Source organism: Bombina bombina, chromosome 11 (genome assembly GCF_027579735.1).
Source record: "Bombina bombina isolate aBomBom1 chromosome 11, aBomBom1.pri, whole genome shotgun sequence".
Classification (NCBI taxonomy): Eukaryota; Metazoa; Chordata; class Amphibia; order Anura; family Bombinatoridae; genus Bombina; species Bombina bombina.
Window position 1 is genome coordinate 9,992,634 of NC_069509.1, and position 20,840 is coordinate 10,013,473.

Genomic DNA, 20,840 nt, shown 5'->3' on the forward strand with positions numbered 1-20,840 from the left:
TGAGAGAGTTAGTGAGTGTGTGAGACGGTTACCATAGCAATGAGAGAGTTAAAGAGTGTGTTAGACTGTTACCATAGCAACAATAGAGATACTGAGTGTGGGAGACGGCTACCATGGCAATGAGAGAGTTTCTGAGTGTGAGACTGTTACCATAGTAATGAGAGAGTTAGTGAGTGTGTGAGACAGTTACCATAGCAATGAGAGAGTTAAAGAGTGTGTTAGACTATTACCATAGCAACAAGAGAGTTACTGAGTGTGTGAGACTGTTACCATAGCAATGAGAGAGTTGCTAAGTGTGTGAGACTGTTACCAAAGTAATGAGAGAGTTACTGAGTATGTGAGACTGTTATCATAGCAATGAGAGAGTTACTGAGTGTGTGTGTGACTGTTACCATAGCAATGAGAGGGTTACTGAGTGTGTGAGACTGTTACCATGGCAATGAGAGGGTTAATGAGTGTGTTACACTGTTACCAATGCAATGAGAGTGTGACTATTGCTTTTTAAGTAACATATCTTGATTTGTTTCTCAGATGCATCAGATGCAATTGGAATCTCAGGATTTGAGAGACAGTCAGCGTAGACTGCAGGCCCAGGTGAAAGAGTTGCAGGAGGAGTTGCACATGAGAGACAGTCACAACTCTATGCAGCACAGTCACTTTTCCCTTCACTCAGAGATCCGACAGAGCACAGCACACCTGGACCAAGAGGTAAGAAACCATCTGACAGCTCTCATTCCTTTACAGCTTCATCAAACTGTCAGTCATGTCCAACTACACTGATCCTGAGGAGCCATTCTAACTGTTACTAACCCGAGGAGCCAGTCTAGCTGTTACTAACCCCGAGGAGCCAGTCTAGCTGTTACTAACCCCGAGGAGCCAGTCTAACTCTGACTGACTTTAAGGGGCCAGTCTTACTCTGACTGACTTTAAGGGGCCAGTCTTACTCTGACTGACTTTAAGGGGCCAGTCTTACTCTGACTGACAATAAGGGGCCAGTCTTACTCTGACTGACAATAAGGGGCCAGTCCAACTCTCACTGATCCTGAAGAGCTAGCCTAACTCTGACTGACTATAAGGGGCCAGTCTAAATCCTACTGATCCTGATGAGCCTGTCTGACTCTCACTGTGCATTAGGAATCATACAATGTCTCACTGACCTTAAGTAGCCAGTCTAACTCTTACTGACCCCGAGGAGCCAGTCTAACTCTTACTGACCCTAAGGAGCCAGTCTAACTCTTGCTGACCCTGAGGAGCCAGTCTAACTCTTGCTGACCCTGAGGAGCCAGTCTAACTCTTGCTGACCCTGAGGAGCCAGTCTAACTCTTGCTGACCCTGAGGAGCCAGTCTAACTCTTACTGACCCTGAGGAGCCATTCTAACTCTTACTGACCCTGAGGAGCCAGTCTAACTCTTACTGACCCTGAGGAGCCAGTCTAACTCTTACTGACTATAAGGGCCCAGTCTAACTCTGACTGACTATAAGGGGCCAGTCTAACTCTGACTGACTATAAGGGGCCAGTCTAACTCTGACTGACAATAAGGGGTCAGTCCAATTCTCACTGATCCTGAAGAGCTAGCCTAACTCTGACTGACTATAATGGGACAGTCTAACTCTGACTATAAGGGGCCAGTCTAAATCCTACTGATCCTGATGAGCCTGTCTGACTCTCACTGTGCATTATGAATCATACAAAGTCTCACTGACCTTAAGTAGCCAGTCTAATTCTTACTGACCCTGAGGAGCCAGTCTAACTCTTACTGACCCTGAGGAGCCAGTCTAACTCTTACTGACCCTGAGAAGCCAGTCTAACTCTTACTGACCCTGAGGAGCCAGTAAAATTCTTACTGACCCTGAGGAGCCAGTCAAACTCTTACTGACCCTGAGGAGCCAGTCTAACTCTTACTGACCCAGAGGAGCCGTCTAACTCTTACTGACCCAGAGGAGCCAGTTTAACTCTTACTGACCCCGAGGAGCCAGTTTAACTCTTACTGACCCCGAGGAGCCAGTTTAACTCTTACTGACCCTGAGAAGCCAGTCTAACTTTTTTTTAAAAAAAAAATGTATTTATGTTCCAGCACAGAAAAAACACAGGACATGTACATAACACCTTGCAAAAAAATAACACCAAACTTTAGACATATCAACCATATGAACATTCTCTTTAAGCTGCTAAAACAAAGAAAATCAATTAGTACCAAATATACAGTTATGTTCCTATAACCCAAGTACAAGATATCTTAATAATAGGTAAATCTATATTCTTCCTTTCACTGTGCTGGTGTTTTCTATTTTATCTTTAAAAAAATTCAACAGAAGAAATAACAGAACATTTCCCTTAAGCAATTACATTCTTCGAACCTTCCCTAATCCTATGAGGTTCTAATTCAATTCTCTACAATATATTAACCTCACTTCTTATCAAGAACTAGGTACCCAAGAAAGGAACTCTAGGGACAAGTCCAATCAATTGGTCATCCCAGCCCAAAACAACAAAACAAAAAAAAAACACAGAAAAGGGGTAGATTACCATACTCCTAATAGCACTAATTCTGAATTTCTGAATGGAAAAATCATTTATTCTATCTCATTGGCATACAGCGTTTTAATAAATATCGACCACTTTTTAAAGAAGCGTCTGATATCCGGTTCCTTATTAATATTGGTGTCTATCTGTTCCAGCTTGCACTGTTTCTTCAAACAGTTTTTAAGCTCTATAATATTAGGGGTTGCACTTTTCTTCCAATTCTTAAAGATTAGATATCTTGCCGCTAAAATGGTCATATTAATAATTTTATTATGTACCTGGAGGTCTTTAGTAAGTTCCCCAAGAAAGACTATGTGAGTTAACGTTAGGCCCAGAGGGGAGATCTTCAATACTTTGTTGATCCAGTATTCCATTTTAAGCCAAAAATGTTTGATCTTGGGGCAGTCCCACAACATATGGACAAGGTCAGCTGATAATAATGAACATTTTGGACATTTATTAAAATTATTATTCCCATATCTAAGGCCTTTCTTCGGAGTGAATTAAGTCCTAGATAATAACTTAGTATGAGATTACCTCCATGTTGTGGATAGAGTAGTTTGTTTGACTCTTGAAATAGAGCCTTGAATAAGTCTAACATCAATATTATGATGAGGTATTAATAAATTCCGCAGAAATACTTTATAAATCTAGCTCACCTTTATTAGAGCTCAAAAGTTGATAGATAGCATATCGAAATTGAAATGTACCCGTTTCTTGACATCACAAGCCAATTTTCCATATTCCCAAGAGACCAATTCCAACCAAACTCATTTGCTAATTTATGAATAAAATGTCTTGCTTGTAGATAAGCAAAAAAATCTTTATCTAAAAGATTAAACTCTCCTTTCAAGGTCTCAAATGTTTTAACACATTGTCTCTCTCTATCTACCATTTGGGAGATATTATCCAACCCCAAAGTGTGCCATCTTTGAAAAGGTATCGATTGCAATCCTGCTTGAAATTTGAGGTTCCCTAAAAATGGCATATAATTAGATACCTCATAGTTCCTTTTAAGTAGCCTACCTATCTTCCACCATGCCTGTAAGGGACACATAATTGTTTTGAACCTTTTTATTTCCTGAGGTACTGATCTAGGATTGCAATGAATTAAAGCCAACGGGGAGAAATGGATAACTTAAACTTTTTTCCAATTCATTGTTGATCACATAGGCCTCTAGTTATCAACGTGTCTACTTTACCTGCCATCGCTGGCCCAATACGCCCGCCTAAGCTCGCCTACCATCGCCGCCGCGGACCTGAAAAATCTCGCCAAAGTTATCAATAAATCTGTCAAAAAGCCGTGCACCAAGTACGGGGCGATGAGCAGCAGACTGTGATATTTATCACTCATCCGATCTTGCTGCTCTTCGGCTTTTTTCCAGCTTTATTGACAAGCTGTCACTAAGCACCCACACTAACTACACTGTTCTACCCCCTATACCGGTGCCCCCGGAGCCCCCCACAACTAAATAAAGTTAGTAACCCCTAAACCGCCGCTCCAGGACACTGCTGCAACTATAATAAATGTATTAACCCCTAAACCGCCGCTCCCGGAGCCCACCGCCACCTACATTATACCTAGTAACCCCTATCCTGCCCCCCCTATACCGCCGCCACCTATAATAAATTTATTAACCCCTATCCTGCCGATCCCGGACCCCGCCGCAACTAAATAAATTGTTTAACCCCTAAACCGCCGCTCCCAGACCCCGCCGCCACATATATTAAACTTATTAACCCCTAATCTGCCCCCCCTACACCGTCGCCACCTATAATAAATTTATTAACCCCTATCCTGCCCCCCTACACCGCCGCAACTATAATAAAATTATTAACCCCTAAACCTTAGTCTAACCCTAACACCCCCCTAACTTAAATATTAATTAAATACATCTAAATAAATTTAACTCTTATTAAATTAATTATTCCTATTTAAAACTAAATACTTACCTTTTAAAATAAACCCTAATATAGCTACAATATAAATAATAATTTTATTGTAGCTATCTTAGGATTTATTTTTATTTTACAGGCAAATTTCAATTTATTTTTACTAGGTACAATAGCTATTAAATTGTTATTACCTATTTAATAGCTACCTAGTTAAAATAAAGAGAAATTAACCTGTAAAATAAAAACTAACCTAAGTTACAATTACACCTAACACTACACTATACTTAAATAAATTATTCCTATTTAAAACTAAATACTTACCTGTAAAATAAACCCTAAGATAGCTACAATGTAATTAATAATTACATTGTAGCTATTTTAGGATTTATATTTATTTTACAGGTAACTTTGTATTTATTTTAGCTAGTTAGAATAGTTATTAAATAGTTATTAACTATTTCATAACTACCTAGCTAAAAGAAATACAAAATTACCTGTAAAATAAATCCTAACCTAAGTTACAATTAAACCTAACACTACACTATCATTAAATTAATTAAATAAATTACCTACAAATAACTACAATTAAATACAATTAAATAAACTAACTAAAGTACAAAAAATAAAAAAAGCTAAGTTACAAAAAATAAAAAAAATAAGTTACAAACATTTAAAAAATATTACAACAATTTTAAGCTACTTACACCTAATCTAAGCCCCCTAATAAAATAACAAAGCCCCCCAAAATAAAAAAATGCCCTACCCTATTCTACATTAAAAAGTTACCAGCTCTATTACCTTACCAGCCCTTAAAAGGGCCTTTTGCGGGGCATGCCCCAAAGAAAACAGCTCTTTTGCCTGTAAAAATAAAATACAACCCCCCCAACATTAAAACCCACCACCCACATACCCCTAATCTAACCCAAACCCCCCTTAAATAAACCTAAGACTACCCCCCTGAAGATCATCCTACCTTTAGCCGTCTTCAGCCAGCCGACCACCGATGGAACCGAAGAGGAGATCTGGAGCGGCAGAAGTCATCATCCAAGGGGCGCTGAAGAAGTCTTCCATCCGATTGAAGTCATCATCCAAGGGGCGCTGAAGAAGTCTTCCATCCGATTGAAGTCATCATCCATGTGGCGCTGAAGAAGTCTTCCATCCGATTGAAGTCATCATCCAGGCGGCGTCTTCAATCTTCATCCATCCGGAGCGGAGCCATCTTCAGACGAGCCTATGCAGAGCCATCTTCTTCCACCGAAGACTGAACGACGAATGACGGTTCCTTTAAGTGATGTCATCCAAGATGGCGTCCCTCGAATTCCGATTGGCTGATAGGGTTCTATCAGCCAATCGGAATTAAGGTTGGAAAAATCTGATTGGCTGATTAAATCAGCCAATCAGATTGAAGTTCAATCGGATTGGCTGATCCAATCAGCCAATCAGATTGAGCTTGCATTCTATTGGCTGTTCCGATCAGCCAATAGAATGCGAGATCAATCTGATTGGCTGATTGGATCAGCCAATCGGATTGAACTTCAATCTGATTGGCTGATTCAATCAGCCAATCAGATTTTCCTACCTTAATTTCCGATTGGCTGATAGAATCCTATCAGCCAAACGGAATTCGAGGGACGCCATCTTGGATGGTTAGAGTAGGGGTATGTGGGTGGTGGGTTTTAATGTTGGGGGGTTGTATTTTATTTTTACAGGCAAAAGAGCTGAATTCTTTGGGGCATGCCCCGCAAAAGGCCCTTTTAAGGGCTGGTAAGGTAATAGAGCTGTTAACTTTTTAATGTAGAATAGGGTAGGGCATTTTTTTATTTTGGGGGGCTTTGTTATTTTATTAGGGGGCTTAGATTAGGTATAAGTAGCTTAAAATTGTTGTAATATTTTTTAAATGTTTGTAACTTATTTTTTTTATTTTTTGTAACTTAGTTATTTTATTTTTTTGTACTTTAGTTAGTTTATTTAATTGTATTTAATTGTAGTTATTTGTAGGTAATTTATTTAATTAATTTAATGATAGTGTAGTGTTAGGTTTAATTGTAACTTAGGTTAGGATTTATTTTACAGGTAATTTTGTATTTCTTTTAGCTAGGTAGTTATTAAATAGTTAATAACTATTTAATAACTATTCTAACTAGCTAAAATAAATACAAAGTTACCTGTAAAATAAATTTAAATCCTAAAATAGCTACAATGTAATTATTAATTACATTGTAGCTATCTTAGGGTTTATTTTACAGGTAAGTATTTCGTTTTAAATAGGAATAATTTATTTAATGATAGTGTAGTGTTAGGTGTAATTGTAACTTAGGTTAGTTTTTATTTTAAAGGTAAATTTCTCTTTATTTTAACTAGGTAGCTATTAAATAGTTAATAACTATTTAATAGCTATTGTACCTAGTTAAAATAAATTGAAATTTGCCTGTAAAATAAAAATAAATCCTAATATAGCTACAATATAATTATTAGTTATATTGTAGCCATATTAGGGTTTATTTTACAGGTAAGTATTTAGTTTTAAATAGGATTAATTTAGTTAATAAGAGTTATAATATTTAGATGTATTTAATTAATATTTAAGTTAGGGGGGTGTTAGGGTTAGACTTAGGTTTAGGAGTTAATAATTTTATTATAGGTTGCGGCGGTATAGGGTGGGCAGGATAGGGGTTAATAAATTTATTATAGGTGGTGACGGTGTAGGGGGGGCAGATTAGGGGTTAATAAGTTTAATATAGGTGGCGGCGGGGTCCGGGAGCGGCGGTTTAGGGGTTAAACAATTTATTTAGTTGCGGCGGGGTCTGGGTTCGGCAGGATAGGGGTTAATACATTTATTATAGGTGGCGGCGGTATAAGGGGGGCAGGATAGGGGTTACTAGGTATAATGTAGGTGGTGGTGGGCTCCGGGAGCGGCGGTTTAGGGGTTGATACATTTATTATAGTTGCGGCGGTGTCCGGGAGCGGCGGTTTAGGGGTTAATAACTTTATTTAGTTGCGGGGGGCTCCGGGGGCGCCGGTATAGGGGGTAGAACAGTGTAGTTTAGTGTGAGTGCTTAGTGACAGGCTAGCAATAAAGCTGGAAAAAAGCCGAAGAGCAGCGAGATCGGGTGAGTGATACCTATCACAGTCCGCTGCTCATTGCCCCGTACTTTTGTGCGCAGCTTTTTGACAGCTTTATTGATAACTTTGGCGTGATTATTCTGGTCTGCGGCGGCGATGGTAGGCGAGCTTAGGCGGGCGTATTGGGGCTGGCGATGGCAGGTAAGTAGACACGTTGATAACTAGAGGCCATGGTGTCTAGATTATTATCTCCACTGTTACTGGGGGTAAGGGAGTCTTTCTGCCCCAAGACAAGAATTCTAAGGATAATTTTTAAGCTCCCAATAATTTTCGTTCCTTTTGTCAGAATAGAGAATGGAAAACCTCTCCTTCCCCTACGGCTTCTGGCTCTAATTGGAGACCATCTCCAAATTGGCATAAATCCAAGCCTTATATGAAGGTGCGGCCCTCAAGACAGTTCTTCTGGTAAGGGGCAGACTAAGCTATTTCAAAGAGTTTGGACAGACTGTCCAAAATCAGTGGATTCAGAATATAATTTCTCAGGGGTATCGAATAGGATTCAGTATAAGCCCTCCTTTGGGAAGATTCTTTCTTTCATGTAATTGGCAAGAGTCCATGAGCTAGTGATGTATGGGATATACAATCCTACCAGGAGGGGCAAAGTTTCCCAAACCTCAAAATTCCTATAAATACACCCCTCACCACACCCACAATTCAGTTTTACAAACTTTGCCTCCTATGGAGGTGGTGAAGTAAGTTTGTGCTAAGATTTCTACGTTGATATGCGCTTCTCAGCATTCTGAAGCCCGATTCCTCTCAGAGTACAGTGAATGTCAGAGGGATGTGAAGGGAGTATCACCTATTGAATGCAATGGTTTTCCTCACAGGGATCTATTTCATAGGTTCTCTGTTATCGGTTGTAGAGATTCATCTCCTACCTCCCTTTTCAGATCGACGATATACTCTCATATTCCATTACATTGATGTTAGATATATGTTTTTAGCTATTTTAGCAAATCTTGGAATCATGATATGACATCTAAGTCTAGATTGCTATATCTTTCTTTCCAAGGTAATAAATTATTTGGTTCTCAGTTGGACTCAATAATTTCAACTGTCACTGGGGGGAAGGGAGTTTCTTTACCTCAGGATAAAAAACCTAAGGGCAAATCTAAAGCTTCTTACCGTTTTCGTTCCTTTCGACATAATAAGGAACAGAAATCAAATCCTTCCCCAAAGGAATCTGTTTCCAATTGGAAGCCTTCCTCAAATTGGAATAAATCCAAGCCATTTAAAAGATCAAAGCCAGCCCCCAAGTCCGCATGAAGGTGCAGCCCTCATTCCAGCTCAGCTGGTAGGGGGCAGATTAAAATTTTTCAAAGATGTTTGGCACCATTCTGTCCAAAATCATTGGGTTCAGAGAATTGTCTCTCAGGGGTACAGAATAGGTTTCAGAGTAAGACCTCCTGTAAGAAGATTTTTTCTCTCACGCATCCCAGCAAATCCAGTAAAAGCTCAGGCTTTTCTGAAGTGTGTTTCAGATCTGGAGTTATCAGGGGTAATCATGTCAGTTCAATTTCAGGAACAGGGTCTGGGGTTTTATTCAAATCTATTCATTGTTCCAAAGAAAGAAAATTCATTCAGACCAGTTCTGGATTTTGGCCTCTAGTTATCAAGGTCTGGCGGACCTGATCCGACACTGCGGATCAGGTCCGCCAGACCTCGCTGAATACATTGAGCAATACATTTGCCGTATTCAGCATTGCACCAGCAGCTCTCAAGAGCTGCTGGTGCAACACCGCCCCCTGCAGACTCGCGGCCAATGGGCCGCCAGCAGGGGGGTGTCAATCAATCCGATTGTACTTGATCGGGTTGTATTGTGGCGATGTGTGTCCGCCTGCTCAGAGCAGGCGGACAGGTTACGGAGCAGCGGTCTTTGTGACAGGTTACGGAGCTTGATACATATGCCCCTTTGAATCGATATGTAAGAATACCAACTTTCAAAATGGTGATTATAAGGTCTATTCTGCCTTTTTTCAGTAAGGGCATTATATGTCCACAATAGACTTACAGGATGCTTATCTTCATATTCCGATTCATCCGGATCACTATCAGTTCCTGAGATTCTCTTTTCTAGACAAGCATTACCAATTTGCTGCTCTTCCATTTGGCCTAGCAACAGCTCCAAGAATCTTTTCAAAGGTTCTCGGTGCCCTACTCTCTGTAATCAGAGAGCGGGGTATTGCAGTGTTTCCTTATTTGGACGATATCTTGGTACTTGCTCAGTCTTTACGTTCTGCAGAATCTCACATAAATCAACTAGTGTTGTTTCGTCAAAGACATGGTTGGAGGATCAATTTACCAAAAAGTTCTTTGATTCCTCACACAAGAGTAACCTTTTTAGGTTTCCAGATAGATTCAGTGTCCATGCCATTGTCTCTAACAGACAAGACACGTTTAAAGTTGGTTGCAGCCTGTCGGAACCTTCAGTCTCAATCATTCCCTTCAGTAGCTATGTGCATGGAGGTTTTAGGTCTCATGACTGCAGCATCGGACGCGATCCCCTTTGCTTGTTTTCATATGAGATCTTTCCAGCTTTGTATGCTGAACCAATGGTGCAGGGATTATACAAAGATATCACAATTGATATTTCTTTCATGTAATTAGCAAGAGTCCATGAGCTAGTGACGTATGGGATATACATTCCTACCAGGAGGGGCAAAGTTTCCCAAACCTCAAAATGCCTATAAATACACCCCTCACCACACCCACAATTCAGTTTTTACAAACTTTGCCTCCTATGGAGGTGGTGAAGTAAGTTTGTGCTAGATTCTACGTTGATATGCGCTCCGCAGCAAGTTGGAGCCCGGTTTTCCTCTCAGCGTGCAGTGAATGTCAGAGGGATGTGAGGAGAGTATTGCCTATTTGAATGCAGTGATCTCCTTCTACGGGGTCTATTTCATAGGTTCTCTGTTATCGGTCGTAGATATTCATCTCTTACCTCCCTTTTCAGATCGACGATATACCCTTATTTATATACCATTACCTCTGCTGATTCTCGTTTCAGTACTGGTTTGGCTTTCTACAAACATGTAGATGAGTGTCCTGGGGTAAGTAAATCTTATTTTCTGTGAAACTCTAAGCTATGGTTGGGCACTTTGTTTATAAAGTTCTAAATATATGTATTCAAACATTTATTTGCCTTGACTCAGAATGTTCAACATTCCTTATTTTCAGACAGTCAGTTTCATATTTGGGATAATGCATTTGAATCAAACATTTTTTCTTACCTTAAAAATTTGACTCTTTTTTCCCTGTGGGCTGTTAGGCTCGCGGGGGCTGAAAATGCTTCATTTTATTGCGTCATTCTTGGCGCGGACTTTTTTGGCGCAAAAAATCTTTTCCGTTTCCGGCGTCATACGTGTCGCCGGAAGTTGCGTCATTTTTTTGACGTTCTTTTGCGCCAAAATGTCGGCGTTCCGGATGTGGCGTCATTTTTGGCGCCAAAAGCATTTAGGCGCCAAATAATGTGGGCGTCTTATTTGGCGCTAAAAAATATGGGCGTCGCTTTTGTCTCCACATTATTTCAGTCTCATTTTTCATTGCTTCTGGTTGCTAGAAGCTTGTTCTATGGCATTTTTTCCCATTCCTGAAACTGTCATTTAAGGAATTTGATCAATTTTGCTTTATATGTTGTTTTTTCTCTTACATATTGCAAGATGTCTCACGTTGCATCTGAGTCAGAAGATACTTCAGGAAAATCGCTGTCTAGTGCTGGAACTACCAAAGCTAAGTGTATCTGCTGTAAACTTTTGGTAGCTATTCCTCCGGCTGTTGTTTGTATTAATTGTCATGACAAACTTGTTAATGCAGATAATATTTCCTTTAGTAATGTACCATTGCCTGTTGCAGTTCCTTCAACATCTAAGGTGCAGAATGTTCCTGATAACATAAGAGATTTTGTTTCTGAATCCATCAAGAAGGCTATGTCTGTTATTTCTCCTTCTAGAAAACATAAAAAATCTTTTAAAACTTCTCTCCCTACAGATGAATTTTTAAATGAACATCATCATTCTGATTTTGATGACTCTTCTGGTTCAGAGGATTCTGTCTCAGAGATTGATGCTGATAAATCTTCATATTTATTTAAAATGGAATTTATTCGTTCTTTACTTAAAGAAGTACTAATTGCTTTAGAAATAGAGGATTCTGGTCCTCTTGATACTAATTCTAAACGTTTAGATAAGGTATTTAAATCTCCTGTGGTTATTCCAGAAGTTTTTCCTGTTCCTAATGCTATTTCTGAAGTAATTTCTAAAGAATGGGATAAATTGGGTAATTCATTTACTCCTTCTAAACGTTTTAAGCAATTATATCCTGTGCCGTCTGACAGATTAGAATTTTGGGACAAAATCCCTAGAGTTGATGGGGCTATTTCTACCCTTGCTAAACGTACTACTATTCCTACGTCAGATGGTACTTCGTTTAAGGATCCTTTAGATAGGAAAATTGAATCCTTTCTAAGAAAAGCTTATCTGTGTTCAGGTAATCTTCTTAGACCTGCTATATCATTGGCTGATGTTGCTGCAGCTTCAACTTTTTGGTTGGAAACTTTAGCGCAACAAGTAACGGATCATGATTCTCATAATATTATTATTCTTCTTCAGCATGCTAATAATTTTATCTGTGATGCCATTTTTGATATTATCAGAGTTGATGTCAGGTTTATGTCTCTAGCTATTTTAGCTAGAAGAGCTTTATGGCTTAAGACTTGGAATGCTGATATGGCTTCTAAATCAACTCTACTTTCCATTTCTTTCCAGGGTAACAAATTATTTGGTTCTCAGTTGGATTCTATTATCTCAACTGTTACTGGTGGGAAAGGAACTTTTTTACCACAGGATAAAAAATCTAAGGGTAAAAACAGGGCTAATAATCGTTTTCGTTCCTTTCGTTTCAACAAAGAACAAAAGCCTGATCCTTCATCCTCAGGAGCAGTTTCAGTTTGGAAACCATCTCCAGTCTGGAATAAATCCAAGCCTTCTAGAAAGGCAAAGCCTGCTTCTAAGTCCACATGAAGGTGCGGCCCTCATTCCAGCTCAGCTGGTAGGGGGCAGGTTACGTTTTTTTAAAGAAATTTGGATCAATTCTGTTCACAATCTTTGGATTCAGAACATTGTTTCAGAAGGGTACAGAATTGGTTTCAAGATGAGACCTCCTGCAAAGAGATTTTTTCTTTCCCGTGTCCCAGTAAATCCAGTGAAAGCTCAAGCATTTCTGAATTGTGTTTCAGATCTAGAGTTGGCGGTAGTAATTATGCCAGTTCCAGTTTCGGAACAGGGGATGGGGTTTTATTCAAATCTCTTCATTGTACCAAAGAAGGAGAATTCCTTCAGACCAGTTCTGGATCTAAAAATATTGAATCGTTATGTAAGGATACCAACGTTCAAAATGGTAACTGTAAGGACTATCTTGCCTTTTGTTCAGCAAGGGCATTATATGTCCACAATAGATTTTCAGGATGCATATCTGCATATTCCGATTCATCCAGATCATTATCAGTTCCTGAGATTCTCTTTTCTGGACAAGCATTACCAGTTTGTGGCTCTGCCGTTTGGCCTAGCTACAGCTCCAAGAATTTTTACAAAGGTTCTCGGTGCCCTTCTGTCTGTAATCAGAGAACAGGGTATTGTGGTATTTCCTTATTTGGACGATATCTTGGTACTTGCTCAGTCTTTACATTTAGCAGAATCTCATACGAATCGACTTGTGTTGTTTCTTCAAAATCATGGTTGGAGGATCAATTTACCAAAAAGTTCATTGATTCCTCAGACAAGGGTAACCTTTCTGGGTTTCCAGATAGATTCAGTGTCCATGACTCTGTCTTTGACAGACAAGAGACGTCTAAAATTGATTTCAGCTTGTCGAAATCTTCAGTCACAATCATTCCCTTCGGTAGCCTTATGCATGGAAATTCTAGGTCTTATGACTGCTGCATCGGACGCGATCCCCTTTGCTCGTTTTCACATGCGACCTCTTCAGCTCTGTATGCTGAATCAATGGTGCAAGGATTACACAAAGATATCTCAATTAATATCTTTAAAACCGATTGTACGACACTCTCTAACGTGGTGGACAGATCACCATCGTTTAATTCAGGGGGCTTCTTTTGTGCTTCCGACCTGGACTGTAATTTCAACAGATGCAAGTCTCATAGGTTGGGGAGCAGTGTGGGGATCTCTGATAGCACAAGGAGTTTGGGAATCTCAGGAGGTGAGATTACCGATCAATATTTTGGAACTCCGTGCAATTTTCAGAGCTCTTCAGTTTTGGCCTCTTCTGAAGAGAGAATCGTTCATTTGTTTTCAGACAGACAATGTCACAACTGTGGCATACATCAATCATCAAGGGGGGACTCACAGTCCTCTGGCTATGAAAGAAGTATCTCGAATTCTGGTTTGGGCGGAATCCAGCTCCTGTCTAATCTCTGCGGTTCATATCCCAGGTATAGACAATTGGGAAGCGAATTATCTCAGTCGCCAAACGTTGCATCCGGGCGAATGGTCTCTTCACCCAGAGGTATTTCTTCAGATTGTTCAAATGTGGGAACTTCCAGAAATAGATCTGATGGCGTCTCATCTAAACAAGAAACTTCCCAGGTATCTGTCCAGATCCCGGGATCCTCAGGCGGAGGCAGTGGATGCATTATCACTTCGTTGGAAGTATCATCCTGCCTATATCTTTCCGCCTCTAGTTCTTCTTCCAAGAGTAATCTCCAAGATTCTGAAGGAATGCTCGTTTGTTCTGCTGGTAGCTCCGGCATGGCCTCACAGGTTTTGGTATGCGGATCTTGTCCGGATGGCCTCTTGCCAACCGTGGACTCTTCCGTTAAGACCAGACCTTCTGTCGCAAAGTCCTTTTTTCCATCAGGATCTGAAATCCTTAAATTTAAAGGTATGGAGATTGAACGCTTGATTCTTGGTCAAAGAGGTTTCTCTGACTCTGTGATTAATACTATGTTACAGGCGCGTAAATCTGTATCTAGAGAGATATATTATAGAGTCTGGAAGACTTATATTTCTTGGTGTCTTTCTCATCATTTTTCTTGGCATTCTTTTAGAATACCGAGAATTTTACAGTTTCTTCAGGATGGTTTAGATAAGGGTTTGTCCGCAAGTTCCTTGAAAGGTCAAATCTCTGCTCTTTCTGTTCTTTTTCACAGAAAGATTGCTATTCTTCCTGATATTCATTGTTTTGTTCAAGCTTTGGTTCGTATAAAACCTGTCATTAAGTCAATTTCTCCTCCTTGGAGTTTGAATTTGGTTCTGGGGGCTCTTCAAGCTCCTCCGTTTGAACCTATGCATTCATTGGACATTAAATTACTTTCTTGGAAAGTTTTGTTCCTTTTGGCAATCTCTTCTTCCAGAAGAGTTTCTGAATTATCTGCTCTTTCTTGTGAGTCTCCTTTTCTGATTTTTCATCAGGATAAGGCGGTGTTGCGAACTTCTTTTGAATTTTTACCTAAAGTTGTGAATTCCAAAAACATTAGTAGAGAAATTGTGGTTCCTTCATTATGTCCTAATCCTAAGAATTCTAAGGAGAAATCGTTGCATTCTTTGGATGTTGTTAGAGCTTTGAAATATTATGTTGAAGCTACTAAGTCTTTCCGAAAGACTTCTAGTTTATTTGTTATCTTTTCCGGTTCTAGAAAAGGCCAGAAAGCTTCTGCCATTTCTTTGGCATCTTGGTTGAAATCTTTAATTCATCTTGCCTATGTTGAGTCGGGTAAAACTCCGCCTCAGAGGATCACTGCTCATTCTACTAGGTCAGTTTCTACTTCCTGGGCGTTTAGGAATGAAGCTTCGATTGATCAGATTTGCAAAGCAGCAACTTGGTCCTCTTTGCATACTTTTACTAAATTCTACCATTTTGATGTATTTTCTTCTTCTGAAGCAGTTTTTGGTAGAAAAGTACTTCAGGCAGCGGTTTCAGTTTGAATCTTCTGCTTATGTTTTTCATTAAACTTTATTTTGGGTGTGGATTATTTTCAGCAGGAATTGGCTGTCTTTATTTTATCCCTCCCTCTCTAGTGACTCTTGTGTGGAAAGATCCACATCTTGGGTAGTCATTATCCCATACGTCACTAGCTCATGGACTCTTGCTAATTACATGAAAGAAAACATAATTTATGTAAGAACTTACCTGATAAATTCATTTCTTTCATATTAGCAAGAGTCCATGAGGCCCGCCCTTTTTTTGTGGTGGTTATGATTTTTGTATAAAGCACAATTATTCCAATTCCTTATTTTATATGCTTTCGCACTTTTTTATCACCCCACTTCTTGGTTATTCGTTAAACTGAATTGTGGGTGTGGTGAGGGGTGTATTTATAGGCATTTTGAGGTTTGGGAAACTTTGCCCCTCCTGGTAGGAATGTATATCCCATACGTCACTAGCTCATGGACTCTTGCTAATATGAAAGAAATGAATTTATCAGGTAAGTTCTTACATAAATTATGTTTTGTGACAGACCCTTCTGTCAGGACTGAAGGAGTTAACTGTGTTTAGCTTTAAGAAACTATTTTCTAAACACAAGTTGCTGGCTCCAGCTATAATTTAATTAGTGCTAAGCATTCTATTGTTTGATCATCTCCAGAGAGAAAACGCCTAAGTGATAAGAAGGGCCAAGAGTGTCTTGTGGTTGAAGTGTTTAAGTAATATAATTCTATTGTATCATGTCAAAGGGCTTGTTCCCTCCATGTAATGTACAACAGTCTTTCAACCCCCATCTGGGGGGGGGGGGGGTCAGACCTGCATAAATACTAGGCATAGCCTTTTAATAAATGACATTCTGTTTTAAACCTGATGTGGAGCCTGGTCTCATGTTTGTGGGGAAAACTGGTTGGGGTTGTGAATTGCTGATTCCCTATGCAGGACATTGTTCATCTGGTATTAACCCTTGGTACACTGTTGGTACCATAACAATTGGTGGCAAGCGACGGAATGAACCTTATCGCCCAGAAGAGCAACTACACAAGCCAGTAACCTCAGGAAGAGGGGGATTATTACAATACTGACTAAGATGGAAAGAGTACCAGGGACAGAAGGAACCAATGGGCCCAGCATATCAGACAGAACCCCTGAAGAAGCAAGCTTTGATCGGGCGGTTAAAATAAGACTGGCACATTATGGCCCCAACCCATCTGCGGAAATTGTCGACCGGGTCATAGCAGCTGTGGAGGCCAACCTACTTCGCCAAAGCGGCGCTGCAGCAGCCCAAGTCACAGCAACCCGAGTGGAAAAGGGAAAAGTAAATTTTGCAGCTTTTAAAAACTTCCTGGAAACAGAAGGAGAGATTGATGGGTACCTTGCGGATTTTGAGAGGCAATGTGCACTACACAAGGTACCCGCAGAGGACTGGGTCACGATATTGTCCGGAAAATTATCCGGCCGGGCCAGTGAGGCTTTTCGGGCCATTCCAGATGAGGAAGTCGGGGATTATAATACTGTAAAAGAGGCTCTGCTCTCCAGGTATGCGGTTACACCGGAGGCATACCGGAGACGGTTCAGAGACACTGTTAAATTGGCTGGTGATTCCTAAGTTGAGTGGGCATGTAAGAGCATCTCACTGGATGGCGGGGTGCCAAGCAGTATCTGGGGAAGAGGTGCTGCAGCTATTCCTGTTGGAACATTGCTTTGACAAGTTATCAGCAGGAGTTAGAGAGTGGGTTCGGGACCGTAAACCCTCCACCCTGCATGAAGCTGCTCGCCTGGCAGATGAGTATACGGATGCCCGCAAACTGGACACTGCTACCACTAAGCCCCCTGCTAGAGTGGAGTACAGACCCCCAGTCACCCCAGCAGCTGCCAGTTACCAACCCCCGGCGCACCGCTATATCACACGGCCTCTGGCCACGAACTACCCTCAGAGAGCCCGGTTCAATTTGCGGGGCTACTCACAACCGATTCGGTGCTTTGGATGTAAGCAACTAGGGCACAAAAGACCAGAGTGTCCCCTAAATGCAGCGAACCAAGCACAGTCCTGGAGAAGACCTGCCGGCGGAATCACACGTAACCCTCAGCCTGCAGCCCACTATGTAGAGGCGCAAGAATGCTGGGGCATCCTACATGAGGCAGACCTTGTGCAAGCTGCCCACCGGAATAACCGGCAACTGGTTAAAGTGAATGGGAAGGAGGTCAGTGGTTTACGGGATACTGGTGCTACCATGACCTTGCTTCGAAAGAACTTGGTGTCTGAGAAACAGCACACTGGAGACACTGTGGCTGTGAGGGTAGCAGGGGGCACTGTGTTCCGCCTACCTGTTGCCAGGGTACATTTGGATTGGGGAGTGGGCGCTAGACCTGTGAATGTGGGGGTCATGAAGGATTTACCAGCTGATGTTCTCCTTGGAAATACCTTGGCCCCCCTTGTTTCTGCCTACGCTCCTATGGGTCCCGCGGATGTTAACCCTGTGACTACCCGTGCCCAGATCCGTGCAGCAGAGACTGACCCACCTGCTGCTAAGCCCCAGGACGCTGAGCTCAGTAAATCTCTATCCGCTATTTATATGTGGGAGTCACGTTACAATGCGCTGATGAAGGAGAAGAGCCACGTAGAGGATGAAATGGTCACGTTAAATAATCATGTAACAGTGCTAGCGGGAGAGAAGAGGAGTGCAGAGGAAAAAGCACGTTTAGAACAGGAATCTCTGCTAGACCAGCTGCACCGACAGACTGCAGAAAACACCAGCTTGAGAGTGGGACATGAAACATTAAAGACAAACTTAGCGACACTTGAGGAGAAGCTGACGCTGGCTCATAGTGAGGGCACCCTATGACAGTATGAAGGGATTGTGGATACCTATAAAGAGCAGGTACAAAAAACACGTAAAGAAGCTGATGGGATTTTGAAGGACTGTTTAGCCCTAGTCTGGGCACTGAGGAAGTTGAACCCTTGCTTGTATGGACAGGAATTCTCTCTCATAACAGGAATACAGATGGATTATCCTGGCAAACTGACATGCCTACCACCTCCTAGTCCGGTCATCCCCAGGTTGACCCGCAAAAGGGTCAAGCCGGGTCTGCCGGAGTGTTCCACAAGGGGGGAGCTATGTGACAGACCCTTCTGTCAGGACTGAAGGAGTTAACTGTGTTTAGCTTTAAGAAACTATTTTCTAAACACAAGTTGCCTGCTCCAGCTATAATTTAATTAGTGCTAAGCATTCTATTGTTTGATCATCTCCAGAGAGAAAACGCCTAAGTGATAAGAAGGGCCAAGAGTGTCTTGTGGTTGAAGTGTTTAAGTAATATAATTCTATTGTATCATGTCAAAGGGCTTGTTCCCTCCATGTAATGTACAACAGTCTTTCAACCCCCATCTGGGGGGGGGGGGGGGTCAGACCTGCATAAATACTAGGCATAGCCTTTTAATAAATGACATTCTGTTTTAAACCTGATGTGGAGCCTGGTCTCATGTTTGTGGGGAAAACTGGTTGGGGTTGTGAATTGCTGATTCCCTATGCAGGACATTGTTCATCTGGTATTAACCCTTGGTACACTGTTGGTACCGTAACAATATTCTTAAATCCCAATGTTCGACTTTCTCTGACTTGGTGGTTAGATCACCATCGTTTAATTCTAGGGGCCTCTTTCGTTCGTCCGACCTGGAATGTGATCACAACAGATGCGAGTCTTTCAGGTTGGGGAACTGTTTGGGGATCTCTGACAGCACAAGGAGTTTGGAAATCTCAAGAGGCGAGATTACCAATCAATATTTTGGAACTCTTCAATTTTGGTCTCTGTTGAAGAGAGAACAGTTCATTTGTTTTCAGACAGACAATGTCACAACTATGGCATATGTCAATCATCAGGGTGGGACTCGCAGTCCTCAAGCTATGAAAGAAGTATCCCGGATACTTGTTTGGGCAGAATCCAGCTCCTGTCTAATTTCTGCGGTTCCTATCCCAGGTATAGACAATTGGGAAGCGGATTATCTCAGTCGTCAGACTTTACATCCGGGAGAATGGTCTCTTCACCCAGATGTGTTTTCTGAAATTGTTCAGATATGGGGGCTTCCAGAAATAGATCTGATGGCATCTCATCTAAACAAGAAACTTCCCAGGTACCTGTCCAGGTCCAGGGATCCTCAGGCGGAAGCAGTGGATGCATTGACACTTCCTTGGTGTTATCATCCTGCTTATCTTTTCCCACCTCTAGTTCTTCTTCCAAGAGTGATCTCGAAAATCATCATGGAGCAATCGTTTGTGTTGCTGGTGGCTCCAGCATGGCCTCACAGGTTTTGGTATGCAGATCTTGTTTGGATGTCCAGTTGCCAACCTTGGCCACTTCCTTTAAGGCCAGACCTTCTATCTCAAGGCCCGGTTTTCCATCAGGATCTCAAATTATTAAATTTGAAGGTGTGGAAATTGAACGCTTAGTGCTTAGTCATAGAGGTTTCTCTAATACTGTAATAACCTGTTTATAATTCTCATATAATGAAAAACAGATTATTTGTAGCTGTAAAGTGGAACACCTAATGTTATAAGTCTGTAACAAAAGGGTTAATTAATTACAGCAGTTACTTCAGTAATTGAGTCCCAGCAGTAGGAATATATATATATATATATGAATAAAGGAATATATATATATATATATGAAAGTATAGGTGGAATGAGTTAAATAATAAGATTCATTAGGAGAGTCTGAATACTAATTTATCTGTAGTTGGTAAGTAGCATGCACAAATAATAATGTAAAGTCTGTATATGCAGCACTTAGCAGGCCAAAGCAAGCAGGTTTATACACTTAGGCTGGTTTGAGAAGCAGGTAGTAGAGTTATGCACACATGGAAGCAATTGACCCAGAGAGCTAGTAGTAAGTGCAGGCTGTAGTTAAGTTGCTTAGACAAAGTATACTGCAGACAGTGTAGACAATGCACATTTAGCAAGCATGATTGAAAAGAGCAGCATGGCAGAATAATTTGTATTCAGAACAAAAGTACTTGCGTGACCGGTAGCTCTAGCGTGGAACATATAGGCAAATAGGAGAATGATCCGGTGTAGATACTAGGAGAGACGGACTTCCAGGAGAGAACAGGAACAGCGGCTGAGATCCTTAGCGTGCTGCTGCAGCGTGTGAAATCCTCAGTGTGAAAGGAAACAGGCGGATGATTACGCCAGGAATGTAGATCCAAACAGGTAGTGCAGAGCTGACAGGGAGACTCAGATGAATACCAGAATCAGCAAACAGGTAGGTGTAAATTAGGCAATAATTAGGTAGCTAGGTTTTGAAGTAACACAGAGCAAAGTTACACCTTTCAGGAATTAGAGACTTGACTTGTCAAATAAATGAGTAAGGT

The 20,840-nt window shown here is 41.1% G+C and overlaps 1 protein-coding gene across 3 annotated transcripts in view; it reads left to right on the plus strand.

Annotated features, from left to right (window-relative positions):
* BICDL2 (BICD family like cargo adaptor 2) overlaps positions 1-20,840 on the plus strand; it is a 192,151-nt gene that overhangs the window by 100,446 nt on the left and 70,865 nt on the right. For all 3 annotated transcript variants that reach the window (XM_053694504.1, XM_053694503.1, XM_053694505.1), the window contains one exon: positions 532-708. In XM_053694504.1, coding sequence (XP_053550479.1) covers positions 532-708 — 177 coding nt within the window. The remainder of the gene's footprint in view (positions 1-531; positions 709-20,840) is intronic.